The 21,898-nt window shown below is 40.5% G+C and overlaps 1 protein-coding gene across 3 annotated transcripts in view; it reads right to left on the bottom strand.

The window, feature by feature from the left end:
- GRID2 (glutamate ionotropic receptor delta type subunit 2) overlaps nt 1-21,898 on the bottom strand; it is a 1,458,531-nt gene that overhangs the window by 253,275 nt on the left and 1,183,358 nt on the right. For all 3 annotated transcript variants that reach the window (XR_014225747.1, XR_014225748.1, XM_082268534.1), the window contains exon 11: nt 14,496-14,808. Coding sequence is in view for 1 of the 3 variants with exons in the window: in XM_082268534.1 (XP_082124660.1) it covers nt 14,496-14,808 (313 nt within the window). In the remaining 2 variants the exon portion in view is untranslated. The remainder of the gene's footprint in view (nt 1-14,495; nt 14,809-21,898) is intronic.

Below are 21,898 nucleotides of genomic sequence, written 5' to 3'. Positions count from 1 at the left end.
TGCACGTCAAGTAAACCAGTGTAACCAAGCTATGGATTTTAAGAATTAATTTCTCCACAGTACTTAACCTTCTTAGCGGTATTCCCCAGCGTGGCTCGGGGTTAAATTTCAGAGCCAAAAGCGGTAACCCCGAGCCACACTCGGGGTACCGCCAGAAGCATCGCTGGATCCTGTAAGCAGGGTTACTTACCTTGTCACCGGGATCCAGTGATGTGTCCCCGCGGTGTCTAGGTGTCTAGCGGCGGTTCTTCCTCCCGATCCTCTCCGTGCCCCGGCTTCCGTCTCCTGCGACGTGACATTCACAGGGGGGTGGAACCGGCGGCAAATTCAAATGTAAAACACACCAAACACACTGATACATTGCAAAATAAAAAAAATCACATTAGTTTGCCCCCCAGTGCCCTTTCCTGCAGTTTTACTGTACTTTTTATGTATATATATATATATATATATATATATATATATATACATACATTCAATATGTATATATATGTATACACATATATATATATATATATATATAATAAATGTATACAGTTGGTTTGGGCTGCTCATTCACAAGAATTACATGCAAAACAATGGTACCGCTTTCAGCACCTAAAATCCGAAAAAGAATCATACCGCCAGGGAGGTTAAAGCAATGCATCTCAATGAGAGTTTGTTTTTAATTGTATTTACTGTGTGTTAATAACATGTAAATGCATATAAATATTAGGTAAATACATATAAAGTCAGCAGCTACAAATAAAAAAAACTGCTGACATAAATGAGGGACTTATCAGTGCCTGAGATCCTGCACTGTCTTCCCACATCTGGTTCTTTTTACCACTGCAGGTTACTGATGTCCGGAAGGCATCTGTGGCAGCTGTGGCTTACAGATAAACTGGGCATGCATGAGCTAATGCAGCACATTGGTAATGGTCCTGCAGCCTCCTGGGAGATGTGAAGTGTCCCAGATGTCTGCAAAAGGGCAGGGGGCAGTGCAAGGGATGTTATCCTTGCCTAGGCAAGGATTTTGAGGGGTATGAGAGTAGATACTGATAAAAACCGGTGCTTGCACTCAATATTTGTAACACTTGCCATATAAAGTCAATAAATCTTTGTAAAAAAAAAAAAAAATGGTGTTTGCTCCCCTCCACCCAAAAAAACAAAAACAAAAGAAAAAACTGTAACTCAGGGAACTGAGGGTTCAGATAGGTAACTCAGGTAACTCAGGGTTCACATAGGCGCGACCCGACTTGCCGGGGCGACCTGTGAAGTCGCGATGCGCAGCTCGCACCGCGACCTTGGAGCGGCATGCAAGGACTTCATATCATTGAAGTCAATGCAGGTCGCTCCAGGTCGCCCCAAAGTAGTACAGGACCCTTTTTCTAAGTCGGCACGACTTGTGTCGCTCCTATTAGAACGGGTCCTGTGCTAATCTATGGCAGGCGACCCACGGTGACTTGTCAGGCGACCAGGTCGCCTGACAAGTCGCCCCAGTGTGAACCGGCTCTTAGAGGGAGAGAATGATGAAGGACTTTATTTTTTGAGTGAAGTTCTGTGTTATAAACAGTGTTGGGTAGAAATGTGATTGTTCATCATTCCTATTTTTTTTAGGATTTGCACTGACCTATCATTCTTGTACATATGTAAACTATACAGTGTTTTCTTAATCATAGGTTTTGCAGGATGGCTGTTATATTTAAAAGGCATTGGTTTTGCCTTCATGGTCATTTTTATACAGGGGGGTAATTTTATGATTCATTTGTTTTTCATCGTATATAAAACAACTGCTCATGATGAGCTATTGCAAACCTCAGTACGATTTGAACTTTTAAGACTACGATATAACAGAGCAGTTATGTCTTGCAAAGAATGTTCTGAGTCTGCTGGGGCAGCTGGCATCACATCCAAAATGGCCGTACCCAGCAAAACTATCAGGGCATTTGGAATTCTTTAGAAGGGAGACTTTTACAACTAAATACTCTGCACAAAATAGATAAATTTCACATACTGTATAATCTTTTGGAAATATTTTTGTTGAAATGAATGGTTTGGCTACATGGTCTCTTTAAAAATATTAAACAAAAGATCAATCGTTCAAGGGATAATCTAGTTTGACTTTGGCAGAATAAACATTTTGCATATGTATCTTAGAAGAATAATGTACATGCTTGAAAACATGAGTGACAATAAAATATTAAACCTCAATTTTGCATGCTCACATTTCAATTTTCTGCATCACTTCCTCGGCACATCCTATTCTATCAGTATTTTAACATGAAATTAATTTTCATTAAACAAATGTCTTTTAAGTCAAAATAGTTTTAATAATAATCTGATGAAAGTGATTTTGGCTGAAGAATGTGTTCAGCATGTAATTAGAAGTTGGAAAAATGTTTCAGGTGGCTCAAAAAGTATTTTAGAGTCAATACATTTCAGAATGTCTTATTCAGTATGTGAGATTTTAAAAGCAGTATACTAGCATGCTTCCGATTTTATGTATCAAATATGTGTATATTATTGCTGCAATGTGTTATTTTCAGATACATTTCCTAATCTATAAACAAGTACAAGATACAGTATATTTTTATTTAAAAAAAAAAAAAAACACCTTTATATTGAATACAATTTTTTGTGGCTTGTTTGATTAAGGCAAAGTGCAGTGTACAGCTAGCAACTAGCAGTTTTCTTTTACTATTTTGACAAGTTTATACAGATTATAAGTCAAATTCAAATTAACATTCTCACTAAAAGGATATAAAAATCAATATAATCCTGATGGAATTCAAGATGGCAGGAAGGTGGCCCACTGCAGGACCGTAAAAAAGGGTCCGCTGATGGGAGTAAAGGCCCCCGGGATCAGTGGAAGGGTCCCGATTGAGGACAGGGGGACCCTTCATTGTTTCTTGCACTGGGGCCCTAAAGGTTCTAGTAATGCCTCAGGCTTCCAGCAAAGCCAAAAAATTGACAACACTGGGATGATGTGCCCTCATGCCTACTGTGGTCAGTTTGAAATAGAATAGCAGGGGAACTGGCAGGAACACTTGATATTTCACACAAAGGAAACAATACAAAGAGAACAGGATACTTTTTAATACAAGAAAATGGTACAGCAAACACATACCAGCAATATGAAATGTTGGGGCAACATAATCTTTAAAATAAAAATGGTGGAGATATACTGTAGTTTATTTTCTCTATGTGCTAAAATTAAAGATTTTTTTACAAGTTGAATATGCCTATATCTGTGGATTTTCCTTAAAAATATAATATGCCTTTATTTGTAGATTTAGGCCAGTGTTTCTAAACCTTTTTTCAGTCAAGGCATCCTTTAAAAACAATGGACAGTCTTGAGGCATGCCATTCTAAAACGTAAAAACTATTCTAATAGTTTAAAATAATGCAGCAACATCCACACAAGTAGGAAGCCCAACGTTAGAGGGGATTTATTCTTCCGAAGCAAATACACTTTTGCAAACTGGTACTGACTAGTATTCCAATGTTTCTCTTCTCCCTCAATTTTTCCTCCATCACTCAGCTAATGTGACCCCATTGCTGATGGAGAGAAGAAGGATGCTATGAAGACGACTGACATCCTCCATATCAACTGATGCCATTGGTTGTTAAGATGCCAGCAGCTAGAAGGTTGTAATGGTGCACAATGAAAACCCGTGGCTTTGTGTAACTAAAAGGCAGCTTCATCCACATGCTGGCCTGTATACAATTTTTGGGCAATTTTTAGGCATTTTGCCAAGGCACCCCTAAAGAGACCTCAAGGCACCCCAGTGTGCCAGGGCACCCTGGTTGAAAAAGGCTGATTTAGGCTAAATATAGGCTCTGAAGTGTTTATCATGTACTTATTTAGAATTGCCTAGATGGCTGAAAGGTTTATTTGCCAAGTAGCACACCACAGAAATTGAGTCATAGAGGTTAACTATTTTAGAACCTAGAGTAACACCCATCCATTTAAACATTTATTTTAAATAGCTTTCTCATTTTAGTTATATTTTTTAATCATAAGACCATACTTAACCGTAGTTCCATTGCTCCACAGGCCTGCCCTTATTTAAAAAACACTTTACAGTTTCTATAATTCTTATAGGTCAGCAGGTGTGAGCCTCAATCAAATTCCAATAATCACTGTCAGTGTCTGTTGTAGACAAAGGAACTACTGCTGCTCAGACAGTTTTTTTTTTGTAACATGGAGCAATAGATTTGACTAGGTCCACTTTAAAGTGTAAACACTTAAACCCAAACATATTGTTGCACATGTTCCAGTAACGTAAAAAAAAAAAAAAAGTAAACTTTAACCTTCCTAGCGGTATTCCCGAGTGTGACTCGGGGTTAGATTTTAGAGCCAAAAGCGGTAACCCCCGAGCCACACTCGGGGTAGCGCTAGGAAGATCGCTGGATCCTGGTAGAGGTTTTACTTACCTTTTCTCCGGGATCCAGCGAAGAATGCGGGCAGTATGCGGCGGCGGAGCTTCCTCCCGATCGTCTGCGAGCCCCGTATTCCGTCTCCGGCGACGTGACGTCCGCCGGGGGGTGGAACCGGCGGCAAATTCAAATGTAAAACACACCAAACACACTGATACCATTCAAAATAAAAAAAATCACATTACATTGCCCCCCAGTGCCCTTTCCTGCAGTTTTACTGTACTTTTTATGTAAATATATGTATATATATATATATATATATATATATGTATGTATATATATATATATATATGTATATAAACATATATATATATGTATATATATATATATATATATATATATATATATATATATATATATATATGTATGTATACATAATATATGTATACATACGTATATATATATATATATAATATATATATAATAAATGTATACAGTTGGTTTGGGCTGCTCATTCACAAGAATTACATGCAAAATAATGGTATCGCTTTCAGCACCTAAAATCCAAAAGAATCATACTGCCAGGGAGGTTAATGAAATATTTTTTTTAAATACATTTTAAATTAAACTAGTAAGTAAACTTAACATGAGATTTTTGCCACTGACAATTTGTTCAGGTTTGAAAAGCTGGAATCTGTTTGAATCTGTTGCAACGTTTTGTACCTGGAGATCCTGCCAACAGAAGTACTTCCTGTAGCAGACTGGCAACACTAAGCCACTGCTTCACAATAAGCAGCAGCATTGTCAGCCTGCTGTGTTTGCACTTAAATCAGAATTCAGGCCAAAAATACATTTTAAAGATAAAAATACCCCCCTAATCCTAACATATCGGCAATTACACTAACAATATTCCCACATTACAGTACAGTACAGTATTTTAATGTAGATAATTTCTTACATTTAAAATTGATTGCAGAGCGTGGCCATCTCCGGTGTGGGCATCTGAAGCCACTGTGTTCCCCGCTGTGTCCCTCTTCCTGGTTTTTGGCTACCCAGAATGCCCATCGCAATCTCACGCATGTGCTGTAGATTGGCAATCAGAGGAGCGGCCGGCCATTTCCATTGCATCCTGGGATAGATGACACACATCTCCCAGGATGCAATGCGAAACCGGAAGTGATGAGCGGAGCCGCAGAAGGAGAAAGTTGGACAAAGATTCCCCTAAAATAAGGTAAGTGACCCCCCCCCCCCCCAAAAAAAAATATTGCCCAATTTTTTTTAACATGCTTATCCCTACAGGAATCCGTAAAGAAGAAAATGAGGGTGGGACTCCACTTTAAGTTGGCAATTGGGCTGCCTTTAAAGTCTATTCTGAGCTCATATGGCAGGGTGACATTACTACTGCCAATTGATAGACAGGGGCTTTGGGTTGTCAATGTGCAACAGGAAGTGATGTTATAGTAGAATCTCCAAGTAAAAAACTTTGCAACAGATTTACAACAAAAATTTTCTTAATAAGCATGTATACAGTTCAGCATGATACCAAAGATACTGGGAAATAGCTTTTTGGTTTACATTTTTACTACTTTGTAAATATGCAGGTATAGTATATCAAGAAGATGATGTGATGCTAAACTAAGGAATTCTTTAATAGCAAGGCCTGATCTGCAAATGTTTGTAACAGAGTCATTTGTTTCTAAGATAAATGTAAAGCTGTCAATACACTTTACTATCTAATTGTAACATTTATTACTTTATATACTTTTTATATAACATTATACTTTACTATCTAATTGTAACATTTCCTTTTTTTTTAATTCCAACTAATTTCTAACATTTCTGTGCAATATCCTTTAGATTTACCAAAGCCATGTAAAGCAAAGGCATACTGGCGATCCCTGGGTTACAAACATCTGACTTACAAACGACTCCTACTTACAAACGGAGGGAGACAACAGGAAGTGAGGAGAAATCTACCCCTAGGAAGGGAAATTCACTCCTGTGAGATTTCTCGTGGGAAAAAGATGTCTCCACTGAAGGTTTATCACCAATTCTTGTTTCCACAACAACCCAACATTTTCAAAATCCAGTTGTCATAGGCACAGAAAGTGAGGTGAAATCTTCTGAACAGGGACACAGACAGCAAAATAAATGGTACAGGGGTGTTAACCCTTACCTATGCTATCTAAAAACCTAAAAATTATTATTTTGGCTGGAGCTACAGTTAAAAAATGTACCTGTTCCGACTTACAAACAAATTTGACTTAAAAACAAACCTAAAGTCCCTATCTTGTTTAATTGTAACCCGGGGATCGCCTGTACTTAAACAAACAGTTGAATCTGTATATAATCAGGACCGATGCGCTGGTTATTTGTACTGAATGCTATGAAATTACACCACATGTTTTTACCTTTCCTCCAGTAGTTATAAACTGTCCTGAGGGGTGGCCTGTTATGGAAGTGAAATTGTAGAGTAGGGTAAGGCAAGAGTTTTAACTTCATTAAGCAGATCTCAACCTTTTCCAATATTTGAGAGACTAATTTGGGCCCTATTCAGTATTGCAAATGGAGGCTTTTTTGATTACACGTGAGAGGCTCAGCAGGGTTCCCTGCAATTAGCTGTAGGTCGGAAACCCCATTCAAAGCAATGGGACACTGAGAGTGGCAGCAGCTATTTTCATGTAATCGGCCCTGGATATAGACAGTCTGCAGTGACTAGGGTAGAGGTAAAAGAAGACCTTGTCACCAACTTGAAAAATTGCAGATAAAATCAATAAAAAAAGTTTAATCAAAAATGTTAAAAGCTTACTAACAGTATATTCATTCACATAAATGTTTTTTCATTAACTTGTAACGTGTCTTTGAACTTGCTGGGAAATTTGAATACTCCAGGAGAGTCAATTCCCTAGCAAAGCTCCCTCTATTGCAGATCACAGCCCTCAACCCTCTTCTGGGAGTGTCTCATTTCTGTCTGTCCTAAATCAGCATTTCTGTCCCTCACCTCCGTATAACAAACCTTTATGTAGGTGCCAGAGAGGAATGGAAGAGAATCATATAGAGGGTCAATTAACCACTTTAAGACCGCTCACAGTAATATTACTGCGGCAAAGTGGCTCGTTATCGTCTGACGACGTAGTACTACGTCGTCAGACACTCCCCCTTCTGGGCGGCGCTTGCGCGCCGCCGGAGGCTCGCTCCCGCTGTTTTCATTCACAGCGGGAGTCGGGCCAGGGGAGGAGCAGCGGCGATCGCCGCTGCTCTTACCCGATCGTCGGGGATCGAGTCTGGAGATCCGCCCGCTGTGTGTAAACACAGCGGGCGGATCTCCATAGTGACAGGGAGTGACAGATCGGACTGTTCAGCATAGCTGGACATCCGATCTGTCCATGACTCACTCCCCCCTACATGTCAGTAAGCACCAGGCATACATTAACCCCTCCCTCTCCAATAAAATTAACCCCTTCCCTGCCAGTGTCATTTTTACAGTAACAGTGCATATATATAGCACTGATTACTGCAGTAATGTCACTGGTACCCCCAAAAGTGTCAAAAATGTCAGTCAAGGGTCCGATCTGTCCGCCGCAATGTCGCAGTCCCGCAAAAAAAATCGCAGATCGCCGCCATTACGCGTTAAAAAAAAAACACCAAAAATGACAGAAATCTTTCCCTTTGTTAGTAAACGCAATAACTTTTGCGCAAACCAATCAAAATACGCTTATTGCGATTTTTTTTACCAAACATAGGTAGCAGAAAACAAATTGGCCAAAAATGTTTAAAAAAATTGGTTTTTACATCTTTTTTGGGGGGAATTTCATATAAAAAAATGTTAAAAATATTGTTATTTTTTCAAAATAAACGCTCTTTTTTTGTTTATAGAGCAAAAAGTAAAAATTGCACAGGTGATCAAATACCACCAAAAGAAAGCTCTGTTTGTGGGGAAAAAAGGACGTAAATTTCGTTTGGGTACGGCGTCGCACGACCGCGCAATTGTCAGTTGAAGTCCCACAGCGCCGAATCGCAAAAAGTGGCCTGGACGGAAGACAGCAAAATCCTCCGGTGGTAAAGTGGTTAAATGGCAGCTCTATGTCAACTGGGGCTGCTGACATCACATCCAGGATGGTAGAACCCAGCAGCAATTTATGGGCTTTTGGATGCCTACAAAAGGGGGGCTTTTACAAGTAAATAACAAAGATAAAATAGAAAGATTTTTATTTTAAAAAATGGTGACAGGGTCTCTTCAATATTACAATTGTTTTTCATATCCTGCACCCACATCTGACTGCATCTAATGTTTTTGGCTAGATTTCGATTTTTATTAAGGATACTGAACTGTTTCAGTTAGAAAACTTATTAGCAATCAAACGTCGATGGTATTTGCTATCACATAAGCCTCAGAAGTCTCAGGCATTGGAAAGAAAATGATTTAACTCATGAGAAAAAAAAATGCAATTATACTGCGTGTCTGTCACTTTCAATTATTTTGCTATTCCCATGTGCTTGTGGGTCAGTAAACAGTAGAGATTTAGCAAATAAAGTTTGTGTTACATTTAAACTGAATGTGAAGTATTAGATGACAATACTAATGAAAGTATTTCAATACTGCACTGATATTTGGTAGCCTAATGGGACTTTATGATTACATCTCCAGTTTGTAAAGTACAGTCCTCCAAGTAGTTGTCCTATTTCATTTTCAATTGTTGTGTTCTGCTGCAGAATAAACTGTCATTTTTAGATTACAGCCTAGCCACTATCTATCCTCATATCAGCGACAAGGAGATAGAAAAAATGAAATAGATTATATTAATATTGGGTTTCCAAGTAAACAGATTCTAAGCACAAACAGAACTTTCACCAATTAAAAAATCAATTTAACCACACGGTAGTGTGTTATTTTACAAACTAATGTGTAACTGGTAAAAATGATCCAAAAAAAATGAAAAAGAAATAAATCTCAATCATTGTATTTGTTAGACAGAATACTATATTTAACTACTTGCTGACCATAGGACTCCCATCCTCGTGTTTCAGTAGTTATACTGGGATGATGCCTGCACCTACAGGCATCATCCCAGTATGGATCTTTTCAGCTGGCGATTCCCTTTGTATAAAAAGTGATTTGAGTGGCTAATTAGCTCATCCCCCTCCATCTTCTGCATTTCCCGAGCTCTACCATCCCATCATGGAGCCTTAGAGAGATGCGGCCTGCGATTGCTGCATTGAACAGAAAGAGAGAAACTGACATTGTTCCTCTCACTCTGTGACCCCCGAAAACCGGGAGTGATGAGTATTTTGTCACTTCTGGTTCTGTGTCTTTGTTTACCTGGCCGCTAGCGGCAAGGAAAGCAGCCGATCAGACCGATGTGATCGGCTGCATGGGAGGCTGGAGGAGAGATTTGGGGTCTGATAGACCCCAAATCTCTCCATAAAGAGGGCCTGTGACAGCCAAAGCTGTCACAAGTGATGTTGTTCATCCCTTATGAAAGCAACAAAAGGTAATCCAAAAAAGGTGTAAAAAATGTTGTATATAAAATCAATAATAATAATAAAAAAAAGTTTAAGGGTCCATTCACACTACCGCGACTTGTCAGGCGCTTTGTCAGCCTGACAAGTCACGGTCCGTCGCGGTCCATGCACTGCTACAGGACCCATTCTAATAGGAGCGACACAAGTCGCTCCGACTTAGAAAAAGGGTCCTGTACTACTTCGGGGCGTCCTCGGAGCAACTTGCATTGACTTCAATTATGTGAAGTCCGTGCAAGTCGCGATGAAGTCGCGGTGCACGGGACTTCACAGGTCGCCCCCGAAGTCGTGCAGGAGTCGTGCTTCAGTGTGAATGCGGTCTAAAGCACCCCTGTCACATCATGCTTATGCTCAAATGCAAATGCATACGTTACTCCCGCATGCATATGTTAATGGTGATCGCATATGAGGTATTGTCTAGAGCGTCAGAGCGAGAGCAATAATTCTAGCACCAGACCACCTGTGTAACTCTAAACTGATAAGGCGTTTAAAGCATTGCCTATGGAGAATTTTAGGCACCGTAGTTTGCCGCCATTTCCCAGTCAGATGCAATTTTAAAGCATGACATGTTAGTTATCTCTTTGCTCGGTGTAACATCATCTTTCACATTATACATAAAATTGGGGTAAATATTGTGTTTGGCTTTTTTAAATTCATTAAAGTGGATTTTAAAAAAAATGCTTTTTAAAACCGCTGCGCAAATAAAGTGTGAAAAAAAATTGCAAAATAGCAAAAAAAAATTAGATTTTTACATGTAGGAGCGAAGTGTCAGAGTTAGCCTGGATACAAAGTGGTTAATATCATTTTCAAAGATCTTTTGGGCGTGAGTTTAAGTATTACAATATGAGAAGAAAAATATGTTTCTCTGTCTTCTCTGTATTTAATTGTTTCAAATACTTAGCAGGCCATATACTACTTGAATGTAGTATATGGTCATTTTTTCTCAACTCAAGGCATCTGCAAACAATCCATCTTCTAACATATGTGAGTTAGAGTATACCTAAAGCTAAAGTTTGTCTTTTTATTTTGGAAATAGCAGAGAAAAGTTAAAACTCCTTTTTTGTTTGCCCATATGGTCTATTAGGGAGATTTCCGTTGACTTCCTGTACTGTAGCCACAACAGGAATTGAGGTAATTACCTTCTTAGGCCAGTTGTCAGCTAAGAAATACTCCATTGGAAAACTTAAAGATAAGTGTGTGATTTGAAAAAAGCATTCATACTCACCTAGGTGGATGCAGCATCGATCCGCCCGTCACCTCCACACTGAGAACTGAGCGAACACAGACCATTAATTGCTCAGTTTCTGGGTCTGCTCTGAGCACAGAGTGATGACTGTCAATCACTGGCTCTGTTTTCTGCCCCTCCAGTGCTCACTGGGCCTCTGAACTTTGGCTCAGGCTCTCAGTGGTGCACTAAGAGGCTAAGCCTGCTGCCGGGTGGGCATCTGATTGGATCACAGCATTATTGTTGGGATCCCTGCAGAGCCTGAGCCAGCTCTGTGACAGCCCATTGTTGGCTGAATCTGGGTTCCAGGAGTGCAGAACTAAATGACCATACTTCTCCTTTAACCTTTATTACATTTCTAGTGGCAAGTCAACATTTTTGGATTTTCCTTAACTTTTTTTTTTTTTCGTGGTATTGGTAATCAGGAAAAATAATGGGGTAAATCTTCCTAGGAGGGACACAATTAAAAATTGATATGAGTTCTAAATCTTGCCTTCCTTATCCCAATGTATAATGTTTTGGGTTTAGATAAAATTCAAGCTGTTTTGAATTCTGATGTCTGTCGGTGAACTGCTAATTCTAATAAGAAAACACTGTACCAGTGTGCCATAATGTTGAGTCAGTTTTCCTTAAATACCAACTTTGTTTTGTATAGCATAAAGAAATATTAGAACTTCTATCAGGTTATTACAGGTGTTTGTGTCCATATTGAAAAGATTTCTTCTTATTTTTTTTTTTTTTGTCCCAATGATGTAATTACTGTGCATTGGGTTACACAACTAGCAACAATTTTTTAGAGAGTAAATGCAGAACCTATGTCAGGTTTTTTATTGTTTTGTGACCATTGCTCACTTATTTCACAGGAATAAAATGCTTTAACTCTTCCATTCTTTTCCAATGTCAGCACTGTGTAGCTTCCTCTATTTCAGCTTGCTTTATCATTAATAAATTTACTTTTCCAAGAAAGCATTTAAGCTGAGGGATGAGTATGAGACACTTCTTGATACTAAGATTTTAATGCATCAGGATTTCTATATGGAAAATAAAGCAAGGAGCCTACAGTGGGTGTGTGTCGGGGATTATCTCTGCTGCATTTCAGTGTTCTCTGTGTTCTCAGTTCACTTGAATGGTCATAAGAGGCTTTGGGGTGAACTAGTGCACTAAAGCTGTATATGGCTGAAAAATTAAAGCCCTTAGGAGAGAGGTGCTGGATATATATCCCCGGTATTTAAAGTGATTGTAAAGTCTCTTATTTTTTTTTTTAAATAACAAACATGTTATACTTACCTGCTCTGTGTAGTGGTTTTGCACAGAGTGTCTTCCTCTCCTTGGGTCCCTCTTCTGTGCTCCTAGGCCCTCCCTCCTGTTAAGAGCCCCCATAGCAAGCAGCTTGCTGTGGGGCAACCAAGCTGAGTCACAGCACCCTGTGTCCATTCAGACAAGGAGCCGAGACCCAGCCCCACCCCACCCCACCCCCTCTCACTCCTGATTGGCTGACTGAATTTGATTGACAGCAGCGGGAGCCAATCGCGCAGTGCTGATGTCTCAGCCAATGAGGAGGGGAGTCCTGGGCAGCTGAGAACCTCCTGCAACATTGCTGGATAAAGATGGGGCTCATGTAATTATTAGGGGGGCTGGGGGGGGGGGGCTGCTGCACACAGAAGGCTTTTTTTATCCTAATGCATAGAAACATCTGCCTTTACAATTGGTTAAATGAGTGAAGGCCTTATAAAGCTAGATGGTCTGTGTTTGGCAGCTCTCCACAAAATAGGGGGCCCTCCCAAGAGACAGAGGTCATCTGATTTGGGAAGTCCATATGCATTTTAACCAAGGAGGGTGCCAGATTGAAGAGTTCAAAGTGATATTTTATTGATTCCAAAATTCACAACAGGGAATAAAAACACCATTAAGCCAATGCATTTCTTTTTTTTTTCCATAATTTCTAGGTCTTAGTATCTCAGCAAGGAGGGTGCCAGATTGAAGAGTTCAAAGTGATATTTTATTGATTCCAAAATTCACAACAGGGAATAAAAACACCATTAAGCCAATGCATTTCTTTTTTTTTCCCATAATTTCTAGGTCTTAGTATCTCATCGTTATCATGGCTCTAAATTAAGCATGGTATTAGTTGTACCCAGAGCAATATTCCTAGAAAAATGCTACCGTGTCTATAGCACAGTAGCAAATTGAAGTCCTTAGCAGAGATACCGTGATTCCAATAACTTAGATATACTACTAGTAGCTTTGAACTACTGTATTAAACGTATAAATCATGAGGACAAATAAGCTAAAGAAATACATATATATATATATATATATATATATATATATATATATAGAAGTGTAAGAAGGTTTTTTTTTACTTCCTGTCCGTTTGTATATAGTGTACCTGTGGGGACTTATTTCTGTCATGCTTTGATCATTGGAAGTCAATATACCTTATTTACATACAAACTAATTAAATAAAAAATCAAAACAATGAAAGATAATTTCTGATTGGTTGATATCTGTCAAAGATCTTTTTGTATTATTTATACAAAACCCACATCTTTATGTTTTTTATGATATATATATTTTTTTTGTTACAAAATCAATAAAAAAATTTGTTTACGCATTTATGGTGTCTTCTTTCGATTTTCTTTGGGAATTTATCATGCATTTAATATATATCGGACAGTGTTGAATAATGCTTTATTTTAAAAAAGTCCTTTACTTTTTAAATAGGGAATACATTACCAATAGATTTGTTAAAAACATACATGGCAAATGTCTATTTGACATTGCATGATATATTTTGGCTGAGAGGACTTCTTTAGCTTTTTTTCATTCGTGTTTACGAAACTTCTTGACATTGTACAATGCTCCCGGGTCAACAAACATTTCCGGGAAAATATTTTCGGCATGCGTGATGAGGTTAAACTGAACGACCTCAACACCAGCGTATAGAATATCGATCTTTCGCAAATGAGACGACAGAATTTTTCGGGTTTGTCAAACGGTATTTTTCGTTCACAATATCGATATCGCTCATTGATGGCTGGACTTTAATGAGTAGAATATCGGCCGATCGCTCGCTGAACGGAAATTTTCGGCCGATTTTCTTATCGTGTATTCCAGCCATTACTGCACTTTGCACCTAGCCCTTTACATGAACTAACAAAAGAAAAGATAAGAAAGCGTATTTACTGCATAGATTTCTCTTTATGGTACTGATCTCTTGCATTTACAGAATCAGGTGGCCAGAGGAGGTAAATCTTCATTTGCAATCTTTTTTTTATTTTCTTAAATGTGAGTGACATCTTGGGCTTTGCTGCTTTTATGACAAAGTGCAAAAAATATATCTATACGTTTCACTGATTAGTAAAAGTAAGCATTAAATAGGTCTTACCTTGCTGGACAAATGATCCATACACAAACCACATAGAGTTGTAAAGTGTTGTAGAAGTCATAGATCCCATCTGCAAGCGTGGAGGATTAAGCCAGTTCAATAGGTAGACAAGAAGCCCCACTAACAACACAGTTCCAGCAATGCAGGCCCACAGAGATAAGTCAAATGGTGCTAAGCAGGCAAACATGTCCACTGTTTTCTCTGCTTTTTTTAGCAGTACTCCCACTGAGTAATCCATATAACGTGTTGTGAAATCTACTACATTCTCTCTGTCAGGTGTGATAGTCAAAGCAGAAATACCCATGTCCGCTCTCTGTAAAACAGAATGATAATATAAGAAAAATTAACAGGACTCTAAAGATAGTCAAAAATGTTGCAGTGCTTTCAGCCATGTCCCCTTACATTTATATACGTAATAAAATATACCAACAACAATAACAAATATGGATAATAATTTCGGATGTTGTACACCCTAATGTATGATTCATGTATAGTACATGTAGCCAGGGCAGATAGCTACCTAAAGCACAAATAAAATTTGTTTCAGCAAAACTTCCATGTCAAAGCATCTCTCTTGCTGAAGTCAAAGTTCACATAAAAGATGGCTTTGCAAAAAAGATGATAAATACTTACCTTTTGACTGCTAAATTCTGCTATACAGCTGGGAAATTGCCCACTGAAGTCTCTTTAGAAACCGAAACATCTGGAAGTGTGGATTTCCTGGTTACCCGCTGTGCTCAGTGGATCCTCTCATCAACCATTACTACAGGGTTTAGTTGACATTTTCTTTGTATTCTCTATCAAATCTGTATACAGACTTTATATTATATGTGAATATTTTAACCTAATTTCCTCTTAGGCCTATTGTCCCAACCTGAACAAAGCCCAATTTTCCAATCATGCACTGTAGCTCTTTAGGGTTGGAGATCTGAAACTCAGTCAGTTTAGTGGGTAATGGTGGGGGTGGGTTGGAAGAGTTCTCTCCCGATGAGTTCTGCCTAACTTAACAGAAGAATGGTAGTAAGCTCTTTCTGGGAGCTTGGGCTGCTACTTCTGGGTATGGCCTCAAGATTTTTCCACATTTACTTATAAGGGTAGGTAAAAAGGAGCGCCCAATATCCAATGAAATGTGAACTGAAAGGTGAATTGGTAATCGTTTTATTAAAAGTAGCGATAAGTAATAGAGCCAACATGTTTCGGGAAACAGGGACTCCCTCTTCTTCAAGGCTGTTGCTGTATGCTAATGGTGAATGGGGAAGGACATAGAAAATGGTTGCTGTGTTTGCAGAGGCAGCATAGAGATACTCTATGGCTCAATCACTTGTCACATCTCTGAGATGTCATTGTACCAAGAAACTGTTTAATCACAATACCCATCACTTCCGGTAAAGCTAACCTAAGGTGAAAAAAATATTCTTGATGTGAGTGATCAGTTCATGTCTGCTCTTTGTATTACATCATCAGATCTTGCTTGTTTACATTGCACTGTTTGGTCAGTGTTTTATCTGTATCGGTGTTGTTTTTATTACATTTCATTTACATCCATACTACACTATGAGCCTTTCCTTTCTATTTGGATTCATATATGTGGTATGTTGAGACGTTCATCCTTCTGGAGGAGGACTCCTGCAGTAACTGGTTCAGATTTCATGGTTTTCCATGACTGAGATACTGTGACAGGAAGTCAGGTAAATCTGTGGATGTTGTCACAGACGGGAGATACATTTCTGCTTTGTTTAGACAATTCACCAATTACTATAGGGTGTCGGCTGCAGAGGTAGCCAGGAAGGTGTAAGGACGTTGAAAAAGCTTCAGCTATTCAGAATGAGGCAATTAAGGCCTCTATAAGTTATCCAGGGGATGACTACTGATTGCTGCCTCCTGAAGCGATGTGCGCTGAGGAGAGCAGTCAGCTGAAGACTTCTCAAGGTGAGGTCATGGACATTTTCTGTGTGAAGAGAAAATAAATGGACTATTGATTGTCTGCTGCATGATCAGCAGTGTCTGCCCAGCAGTAGGTTGAGACAGACTCCCTAGGTAGGTTCCTGTGTGTGAAGGTAGACGCCCACAGTGGCCAGGGTTTATTTTATTTTATGTTTGTTTTGAATTATGCTGTTTTTAATGCTTGCACTTGTGTGAAGAAAATTGCAAGAATAAACCATAGACTGTTGTTTTCAACTACTCCTCGGCTATCTCTCTGTGTAACGAACCCCCCCAAGGGGTCACCCTCTCTCGCTACCGAGCTAACCCCTCACAATACCCACAGATATATATGCTATTGCTGTCCTATAATTTAGACAGCATATAGCTCTGGTGAGTGCAAATTTTACCTATATGTTGGAGGATAACTTTCACCTGCACATGAATTAATTTTTCAGACTTTTTCATTGTGTAATTTTATTGTTTAGCATCTCACCACTGGGACACTTTATTGAACTTGCACATTAACACATTTTTTATATTGTATAATATTATTAGAATATTGAGCGCTGCAACATTTTTATTCATATTGGGATACGTGCATTCTTGGTGCATTTTAATTTTAAGTACTCTGTCTTAATGCCAGTGTTCCCCAATATACAGATTGCTAAAGCATAGTACCAATGCCCTGCCCCCTCTCACTCCCTATGCCTTTTTATTGGCATGTTACTGTAATGGACAGTTTCAACCATCCACACTCTAGCAATATCCAAATTTTAGGTCACCAGGAACTTCTATATGCCTGATGGTGGGTGGATTTAAATTGAAAATAGACTTGAATTTCAGGTAATGTGTGGTGCTCAATGTATGTATACAGTGCAGGACTAGGTAAAAACTTCATTTAATTGTTATGCCTTATATAGATATACTTTTTCTATCCAAATACTTATTTGTACATTTAGCAATATACCGGTATTTTAATATTTTACAATAAAACCCCAATAGCAGATAAATTTGTTCTATTTGGGTTGGTGGCAGTGGCGTGTGTGCCGGATGAGGGAAAGCTGTTACCCTCAATAGACTGATGGTATTGCAGGGGTTTTCATGCATAATAGTGAAAGTAGGAGCAGGATACTAAAGGTTGAATTGTTAGACATGCATTTACTACAAATTGTTAGGCTCTGAATTATTACCATTTACATAAATATAAAGCAATCCTGTCATGTTAAAAAAAAAAAAAACTGTAGATGTATATACAGTCTGATTAGCTCCTAGTCTGAGTACCACTGTTCGACAATGTACAAATCCACACAGAATCAGGTACTTATAATGGGAGCTGTTAAGAAATATTTTTTTTTACTGAATACATAACAGAATCGAAATGGATCTAAACCCAATCAACAAATCCTCTTATAAGCTTTAACATGTTAATGCAATTTCAGGAATTTTTTTTTAACCACTTCAGCATTAGCCTATATATCCCCCTTCATTACTAGGTAATTTTTCAGCTTTCAGTGCTTGCTGTAATAGTTTGACTGACAATTACTCAGTTATGTAATTCTGTACCCCCATTATTTAAAATATATATATTTTTAAACAGATAGAGGTCTTCTGGTGGCATTTAATAACCACTAGGTCTTATATTTTTTACTCTATAAAGGAACAAAAGACTGCATGAAAACCCCAAAATAACCACTTTTTGAAAAGTAGACACCTCCAAGGTATTCTGACATTTTTTGTAAGTTAAGAAACACGCTGGTATTGAAGCAGAACTTGTAATGTTGCACAAGATATATTGCATCATTATTGTATACACGGAGGGGAGGGGAGGGGAGGGGAGGGGAGGAGGAGGAGGTGCAGGGGGTTAATGTACAAGTCACATACAGTAGAAGGATGGTGATGAGGGGGTTAATTTGCAGGATAAGAAAGGTAAAGGGTTAATATGCATAATATAAAGACAGCATGAGGGTGAGATTTATGGGAGAGAAGAGGGGTAGGGTTGAGCGAACACCTAGATGTCCGTGTTCGACGGGTTCGGCCGAACTTTAAAAAAAAGTCCGGGTCCGTGTCCCGGACTTTTACCGAACTTTTCCCGGACACCGAACCCCATTGAAGTCAATGGGGACCCGAACTTTAAGGCACTAAAATGGCTCTAAAACACCAAAGGAAAGGGCTAGAGTGCTGCAAATGGCAGCAAAACGTAATTAAGAGCATGGCAAGTGCTCTGCAAACAAATGTGGATAGGGAAATAACTTAAAACAACAAAAAAAAACAGAAAAATAAAACAATGTTCTTCTTCATCTCTGAAGGACGAGGCCCATATGGAGTAGGAGGGAGGTTAAGGTGGTGGTGGATGTGGCGGTGACATAGGCGTGCGCACAGGGTGTGCTGGGTGTGCCTGGGCACACCCTAATCACCTAGGGCACATAGCATTGCCAGTGAGGAGATGGGAAAGATCTCCCTGGGACCTGCTCTGCTCTATTTCTCCTTGCCTACAGGTACATGGCCCCGATACATTACTCTCCCTGCTGGCAAACACATGCATGTGTATTTCAACTTTGGGGTGCACACCTTAATGCAATAGGCTGCGCACACCTATGGGCGGTGTAGGTGGAAGCGGCGGTGGAGGAGGACCAGGGCCGGATTAACAGCATCATGGGCTTGGTGCTGAGGATTTTGAAGGGCCTTAGGGCCGTGCCTTGCCATGCACCCAGAGGAGGAAGGGTGCAGCCATGCATGCCTAATTCAACATGGGATGCTGTCTCTGAAGCCCATAAACACATCCATGCATCGCCAACTGTCCCTCCTTGTCCGGCCTTCACGCTGTGTGGGGAGGTTCTGAGGGTGCTGCCTGGGGAAGCGAGCATAGAAGCCAGACTTCTGTGTTTACAAGTGACAGAAGAGCGGTAACAGTGAATATGGCCAACCCGGGGCCTATATAAAAGGTAGGGGCCTGGAGCTGCAGCTCCAATAGCCCCTACATTAATCTGGCCCTGAGGAGGAGGACGAGGTAGCCAACACTGCTTCTTTTCACAAATTTTAAATGAGGGTACACCCCAAAAGAGTGAGAAAGAGCAAAAATGGAACAATGGGTGGGTAAGGTCGGTATCCATTGCTATTCTGCATAAGGTACGGAAAAGTCCCGTGGGATCCATGCCTGGTTCATTTTAATGAACGTGAGCTTGTCCACATTGTCTCTGGACAGGCGGCTGCGCTTGTCTGTTATAACGCCCCCAGCCGTGCTAAATACCCGTTCAGATAATACACTGGCTGCAGGGCACGCCAGCACCTCCAAGGCGTAAAGGGCAAGCTCAGGCCATGTGCCCAATTTGGAGACCCAGAAGTTGAAGGGGGCAGACCCGTCATTCACTACATGTAGGCGTGTGCACACATACTGCTCCACCATGTTGGTAAAATGCTGCCTCCTGCTAAGACGTTCCATCTGAGCTGCTGGTGCTGCTGTTTGTTGTGGCGTGCTGACAAAGCTTTTCCACATTTCGGCCATGCTAACCCTGCCTTCTGAGGTGCTGGCGGTGCCCTGGTTGCGTTGGCGACCTCCTCCTCCTCCTCCTCTGCCTTGTGCTTCCACTGTGGCCCCGCTGTCAGATGGGAATGCCAGCAGCATGGCGTCTACCAGCGTGCGCTTGTACTCGCGCATCTTGCGATCGCGCTCCAGTGAGTGAATTAAGGACGGTACGTTGTCCTTGTAACGGGGATCCAGCAGCGTGGCCACCCAGTAATCAGCACAAGTTAGAATGTGGGCAACTCGGCGGTCGTTGTGGAGACACTGCAGCATGTAATCGCTCATGTGTGCCAGGCTGCCCAGAGGCAACGAAAGGCTGTCCTCTGTGGGAGGTGTATGGTCCGTGTCCTCTGTATCCCCCCAGCCACGCACCAGTGATGGCCATGAGCTGGCCTGGGTGCCACCCTGCTGTGAACATGGTTCCATCTCCTCCTCCAGCTCCTCCTCCTCCTCATCCTCCTCATCCTCCAGAACTGTGCCCCTGCTGGACAATTGCGTCCCTGGCGTTTGCGTGTGCAGGAACCCACCCTCGGAGCCCCTTGCGAATGACTGCCCTGAAAGCCTTGGAAATGTTACCTCTTCATCCTCCTCCTCATCCTGTGCCACATCCTCTTCCATCATCGCCCGAATTGTTTTTTCAAGGAGGCATAGAAGTGGGATAGTTAAGCTGAGAACGGCGTCATTGCCACTGGCCATGTTGGTGGAGTACTCAAAACAGCGCAACAAGGCACACAGGTCTCGCATGGAGGCCCAGTTAAATTAAATAGCGGAATAGAAAATATGATCCAAAAAAAGTGTATGTATATCACACGTACACAACCACACTAGGCCCCAATTACTATTGTTTGTACCCCTAAAAGGCTAGATGAGGAGTAGGGGGAGTATGGAACAGGCAGCACCCTCAAACCTTCAGAAGTATGAGATGAACCCCAACAACTTGGAAAGGTGGATCTCTCTCACACGTACCGACACAGACTATCCCGCAATTCAATTGATCCTCAAAGGTTTTTATTGAATAGCGGAATAGGAAATATGATCAAAAAAAGTGTATGTATCTCGCACGTACACAACCACACTAGGCCCCAATTACTATTGTTTGTACCCCTAAAAGGCTAGATGAGGAGTAGGGGGGGTATGGAACAGGCAGCACCCTCAAACCTTCAGAAGTATGAGATGAACCCCAACAACTTGGAAAGGTGGATCTCTCTCACACGTACCGACACAGACTATCCCGCAATTCAATTGATCCTCAAAGGTTTTTATTGAATAGCGGAATAGGAAATATGATCAAAAAAAGTGTATGTATCTCGCACGTACACAACCACACTAGGCCCCAATTACTATTGTTTGTACCCCTAAAAGGCTAGATGAGGAGTAGGGGGGGTATGGAACAGGCAGCACCCTCAAACCTTCAGAAGTATGAGATGAACCCCAACAACTTGGAAAGGTGGATCTCTCTCACACGTACCGACACAGACTATCCCGCAATTCAATTGATCCTCAAAGGTTTTTATTGAATAGCGGAATAGGAAATATGATCAAAAAAAGTGTATGTATCTCGCACGTACACAACCACACTAGGCCCCAATTACTATTGTTTGTACCCCTAAAAGGCTAGATGAGGAGTAGGGGGGGTATGGAACAGGCAGCACCCTCAAACCTTCAGAAGTATGAGATGAACCCCAACAACTTGGAAAGGTGGATCTCTCTCACACGTACCGACACAGACTATCCCGCAATTCAATTGATCCTCAAAGGTTTTTATTGAATAGCGGAATAGGAAATATGATCAAAAAAAGTGTATGTATCTCGCACGTACACAACCACACTAGGCCCCAATTACTATTGTTTGTACCCCTAAAAGGCTAGATGAGGAGTAGGGGGGGTATGGAACAGGCAGCACCCTCAAACCTTCAGAAGTATGAGATGAACCCCAACAACTTGGAAAGGTGGATCTCTC

Source organism: Pelophylax lessonae, assembly GCF_965119305.1.
Source record: "Pelophylax lessonae genome assembly, chromosome: 1".
In the NCBI taxonomy this organism is placed as follows: domain Eukaryota; kingdom Metazoa; phylum Chordata; class Amphibia; order Anura; family Ranidae; genus Pelophylax; species Pelophylax lessonae.
Note: the sequence above shows the minus strand (reverse complement) of the source record. Positions and strands in the feature narration are given on the sequence as shown.